This window comes from Myotis davidii, unplaced genomic scaffold, assembly GCF_000327345.1.
Source record: "Myotis davidii unplaced genomic scaffold, ASM32734v1 scaffold299, whole genome shotgun sequence".
NCBI classification, from domain to species: domain Eukaryota; kingdom Metazoa; phylum Chordata; class Mammalia; order Chiroptera; family Vespertilionidae; genus Myotis; species Myotis davidii.
In genome coordinates, this window is record NW_006293088.1 from 8,163,859 (window position 1) to 8,169,830 (window position 5,972).

The 5,972-nt window shown below is 50.0% G+C and overlaps 1 protein-coding gene across 1 annotated transcript in view; it reads left to right on the plus strand.

Annotated features, from left to right (window-relative positions):
• Positions 1-3,449, plus strand: part of TNFRSF9 (tumor necrosis factor receptor superfamily member 9) — a 13,316-nt gene extending 9,867 nt beyond the window's left edge. The window contains exon 6 of the mRNA XM_015565946.1: positions 3,107-3,449. Within this exon, the coding sequence (XP_015421432.1) occupies positions 3,107-3,198 (92 nt within the window). The 3' untranslated portion in view covers positions 3,199-3,449. The remainder of the gene's footprint in view (positions 1-3,106) is intronic.
• Positions 3,450-5,972: the final 2,523 nt, after the last annotated feature.

Here is a 5,972-nt window from a genome sequence, read left to right on the forward strand (position 1 = left end):
CATGGCCCCTTGACTGGGAATCAACCCCGGGGCCCTACCCTTCAGTGGCCGACGCTCTGTCCACTGAGCCAAACAGCCAGGGCCCTGTGGCCTGACCTGGCTTTCCCCTGCGGCTGGAGCATCTTCCCACGCCCATCTTCGGTGACGTGTTCCTTTGTGGGGTTTGCCGTCTCCAACGGACGTGTTTGCTTGTCCGACTATAGACACTGGAGAATTCCTCACTCCTCCCAGATCCGAGGCCCCTGTCACTTACGCGTCTGCAGCCTTTCCGCCTCCTCCAGGGGCTTTTGCAGAGAGAAGTCTGTTAATGTGATGAAGTCCACGTCTTTCTTCTTCCATCGTGGAATCGGGTCTAGGCACGCGGCCCCCAGATGCTTACCTTTAACTGCAGGGCTCACCTTCCGTTACGCGCTGTACAGGGTGAGAGGCTTAGACCAGATCCGCACGTCTTTGCTCTTTGGCCCATGGGTGTCCCGTGGCCCCAGCACCACTGGCTGAAAACACTATCGATCCCCGCTGACTTGTTCTGTGCTGCGTCCGAAGCCAGTCGGGGGGCCTGGGCGGGGCTGTCCCAGCTCCTCCCTCCTGTGCATGGGTCCACATGCTTACTCCCGGCCAACACGCCGTCTGGGCGGCCAGAGCCATGCGACGTCTAGGGTTGGGTAGGGGTTAGCGTGGTTCTCCCGCGTTCTTCTTCTTTTTCAAAATCGTCTTAGCGATTCCAGTTCCTCTGCGTTTCCATGCACAGTTTTTGGATCATCTTAGATGCACCCGCAGAACATCAGCTGGGCTCCGAGAGGAGGTGCGTAAACCTGTGCGTCTGTGTGGGGACAACTTACGACGTGAAGTATTTCGACCCATGAACACAGTCTGTCTCCCCATTCACCCTGCTTCCTTCGATCCGTTCCGTCACCATTCTGTAGTTTCAGCAGGCACGTCCTGCACATGCTTTGCTACATTTAGGTCTTCGAGTTTTTTTAAACTGCAAATGGCATTGGTGCCGAAGGCTGGTCTCCGCCTGCTCACTGCTGGCACACAGGAAGGAGCGCAGTTGATGTTTGTAGACGGATTTCGTAGCCTGTGATTTTGTGGGACCCGTATCTTAGCTGTGGGCGTATTTTGTAGATTTCTTGAGATTTTCTGTGTAGACCATAATGTCATCTGCAAACAGGGAAGCTTTATTTTTTATTTTTTCTCTATCTGTATGCTCTCCATTTCCTTTTCTTGGCTGGCGAGAACTTCCAGTACCAGGTGGGATAAAATTGGTCAGTGAACATCTTTGCCTCACTTCTGATTTTAGGGGGGAAACATTCAGGTTTCACCAGTAAGTATGATGTGAGGTGTAGACTTTTATTTTTCTTAAATACTCATCTGAGGATATATTTTTATTATTATTATTATTTCAAAAGGAGAGTGGGGAAGAGAGGGAGAGAGAAAAACATCGATGTGAGAGAGAAACACTGATTGGTTGCCTCCTGTACGTGTGCCGACTGGGGATCTAGCCGGAAGCTAGGCATCTGCCCTGACCAGGAATCGAACCTGAAACCTTTCGGTGCACAGGGCGATGCTCCAACCAACCGAGCTGCTCAGCCAGGGCCAGTGGATCCTCTCTATGAAGTCGAGGACGTTTCTCCTCTATTTCTAGTTTTCTGAGAATTTTTTTAAGAATCATGAATAAATGTTGACTCTTGTCACGTTTTCTTTGTATCACCTGAGACAATCACTTGACTTTCTTCTTTATCCTGTGAAGGTGATGGATTAAATAGGTTCATTTCTGCATATTGAACCAGCCTTGCATCCTCGGAATAAACTCTGCTTGCTCATCGTATAGAATTCTTTTTAAAAAAATATATTTTATTGATTTTTTACAGAGAGGAAGGGAGGGAGATAGAGAGTTAGAAACATCGATGAGAGAGATACATCGATCAGCTGCCTCCTGCACACCCCCTGCTGGGGATGTGCCCGCAGCCAAGGTACATGCCCTTGACCAGAATCGAACCTGGGACCCTTCAGTCCACAGGCTGACGCTCTAGCCACTGAGCCAAACTGGTTAGGACTAGAATTCTTTTTCTAAGTTGCTAAATTATACTTGCTAATATTTTGCTAAGAATTTTTGTAGCTATATTCCTGAGGGATAGAATGTATAGTTTTCTTTTCTACTATTGTCTTTTTAATATATATATATTATTGATTTCAGAGAGAAAAGGCAAGGGAGAGAGGGATAGAAACATCAATGATGAGAGAGAATCATTGATCGGCTGCCTCCTGCAGGCCCCACACTGGGGATCGAGCCCGCAACCTGGGCCTGTGCCCTGACCGGGGATCAAACCGTGACCTCCTGGTTCATAGGTCAATGCTCAGCCACTGAGCCACACTGGCCGGGCTCTAGTATTACCTCTGTCTGGTTTGGGTATCAGAGCAACACTGGTTTCATCATGACACCCCATTGCTATTGGTGAATGTCTTGCCAGGTTTTCATAAATTCTTGGGGACAGTGCAGCTGTTGGGTTTCAGCTATTTTTTGTAGCAACAGCGTGTAACACTGGGTGGGGGAGGGCCTTTGCTCTGTCGGGCTGTAGAAATATCTGCGAAGGAGTAAAGATTGCTCACCAGTAACACAATTGCTGGGCCCGAGTGTGTGGGAGAAAACCTGGAAGTTGGCGCATCCATCAGCTGCTCCCTGACTAACGATGGAAGTAGGGGGCGCGTCCTAACACCCGGGTGCCACGGCACCTCACTCAGAAGAACCTGTCCGAGGTGCCATTTCAGAAACCCGCCCTGAGACCACAGTTATATTTGGGACACGACAGGTTGTATGCCTTAGGGGCGCATGCTCAAGAGCACGTTAGCCGTTGTGTAGAGCACAGAGTCCTTCAGGACCAATAAAAATATTTGGTAAAATGAAAACAAAACCAAACTCACCCTCAGTCATCGTGAGGAAAGCGCATGCCGGCCGGCATCACCTCTCACTGACGGGCGGGTTCGAATCCAAGCGGAGAGCGTCTCCTACTGGAGAAGTCTGTCCCCGGGGATGAGTTCTAGGAAATGAATGTTGAATGATTCTGACCGACAACCAACGATCCGTGTCTTTGCACTCCCCTCCCAGCGTTCCTGAAGCCGGTGCGAACCGCCCAAGAGGAGGACGGCTGCAGCTGCGGGTTCCCCGAGGAAGAAGAGGGCGAGGAGGGTGCGCTGTGAATGGGACCCCGAAAGCTGCTGGGACGCGTTGGAGAAGCAGCGAAGGAGAAACAGGAGTGGCCCCACCAGCGTCGCTTTCGCTATTGAAATACTCGGTCCTAGATAACACCCCGGTTCCCCCAACAAGTCCCTTTAAAATGGACCCCTTCCACCAAGCATGGCACCAGGCGGGTGGCAAGGGGCATCTTCCAGGCGATACCGGACAGGATAGGGTTAGGCTTTTGTCTTGTTTTATAATCCTCATTCAAGGATATGTTCCCATTGATCTTCAGAGAGAGTGGAAGAGAGAGGGAAAGGGAGAAACATCGCTGTGAGAGAAACACATCGATGGGTTGCCTCCTGCACGCGCCCCGACTAGGGCTGGGGCCGGGGAGGAGCTTGCAACCGAGGTCCATGCTCTTGACCGGAATCGAACCCAGCACCCTCTGGTCCACAGGCCACCGCTCTATCCACTGAGCCAAATAGGCTAGGGCAGTGGTCGGCAAACGGCGGGTCGGCAAACCGCAGCTTGTGAGCCACATGCAGCTCTTTGACCCCTTGAGTATTGCTCTTCCACAAAACACTGGCTCTTCCACAAAATTGTGTAATATGACACAGGATAGTAAGCCACAGATGCAGGAAATATCCCCGACCAAGGTTTCCGTCGGTCCAGTCACCCAGCAGTGGCCTCCCCCAGGGCTGGGGGGAGGAAGCCCGGGTTGGGACGAGGCTTGAGATTTCCAGTGTCTCCGCAGGCCTGTGCCCTCCACCCTCACCTTTCTGCCTTGCCCTACCCCCTCTGGGCCAGGGCTGACACTTTATTTTATTCTTACAAACGTTAAAGGTAATGTTTTATGCACATAAACTAACAAATGAAACATAGTCACTGGATGGAGCCCCAGGAGCCCAAGCAGAGAGCTGGGGCAGGGGTAGCCTCGCTCCCCTGGGGCCGAATCTGAGACACGCGCCTTTATATGGCTCAAGAGCTACAAAGAGTTTTCACGTGGTTTTTAATATCAAAAGAAGAATAAAATCTCATGGCCTGTAAAGTTATGAGACTCAAATTTCCGAGTCTGTAACTAAAGTTTTTAAAAATATGTATTTTATTGATTTCAGAGAGGAAGGGAGAGGGAGAGAGAGATAGAACATCAGTGATGACAGAGAATCATTGATGGGCTGCCTCCTGCACGCCCCCTACTGGGGATTGAGCCCACAACCCGGGCATGTGCCCTGACTGGGAATCGAACTGTGACCTCCTGGTTCATAGGTCAACGCTCAACCACTGAGCCACCCCGGCTGGGCTGTAATTGAAGTTTTATTGGAACACACAACCACACTCATTATTTACTTACTGTCCAAGGCACCTCTGCACGGCAATAGCGAGGTGGGCAGTCGTGACAAGGGACTCGATGGCCCACAAAGCAAAAAACAAAACAAAAAACATTCAGGGTCTGACCCTGTGTAAGGTCAAGTCAAGGTCAGAGCACCCGTCTGTGCGCTGCTTCTCCCCCTGGCCTTCTGCCTACCTTCCCGACCCACCCCGAGCAACCCCTCTAGCAGCCTTACTTTTTAAAAACAAAAATCATTTATTATATCATTATCCACTCTACACCGTTTTATTTCGCTGTGTTTGTTTTTGAGGTTTCTGAAAATGGTTCTGTGCTGGGTGGAGACTTTGGGAACTTGCCTTAATGATTCACAAGTATATTTATCAGACTCATTCATGTTGTGGTGTGCAGCTGGAAGACAGTCATGTTGACTGCTTGTGTACTTTTGCAAATAAACTGTAATTTATCGATCGATTTTCTGCCAAAGGACGTGTGGGCTGTTTCTGGGTTTCTGCCACTAAGAACGGCGTTACTATGAATGCTCTTTTATGTGATTTGTGTATAGGAGGGTCTCTAGGGAAACCCCCTTTGAGCGAAATTTCTGGATTTAGGGCATATGAACTTCCAACTTTATGAACTAGTGCCCATGCCAGGAGGGATACGCTAACTTACGCAGAAATAAGAAATAATCCCCCCCACACACCTTATGGATTACACAAGACGACAGGTGCCTTCCCCGCTGGGCTCCCACACCCGGTGCAGGCTCGGCCCTCGGCTCTTGGGTCCATGCTATTTCCCGCTGGGACTGGGTGAGGGGAGCTGCTTCTACTGGGAACGTGGGTGCTCTCCTGGCCAAGGAATACACTTCGCTCCCATGCAGTTGGCTAGAGTCTAACTTTCAGAGACAGTCACACAGCCCAGCTGGGCATCCAGGGGGCAGAGGCATCACCTTGGCACGGGGAGGGGCAGAGAACATATCTGAGCGATGGAAGGGCGACCGTGGTGACAGGCTGCTTTTCAAAGCTCTAATTTTTGCTCTAATTTCTGCTCCTGTCAGCAGCACGTATGTGACCACCTGATCCCCCTCCTCGCTGCCCTCTGGCATCATCAGACGTAACTTTCCAATCCTGGCGGGAGGAGGAAGGCACCTCCGAGGTCTTATCTGCATCACCTTGATCACTAGTGAGCGTCTCGCCATCGACGTCCTCCTATACCGTCTGTGTTTCCTCTTGGTGAAACGCTTCCTTCTGTTTTTGCTCATTTTTAAAACTTGCTTGTTTGTCCCTTTCTTATCGATTCCTCCAAGTTCTTTATATGCTCTAGCTCAGGAGTCGGCAAACTCATTCGTCAACAGAGCCAAATATCAACAGTACAACGATTGAAATTTCTTTTTTTTTTAATATATTTTTTATTGATTTTTTTACAGAGAGGAAGGGAGAGGGAAAAAGAGTTAGAAACATCAATGAG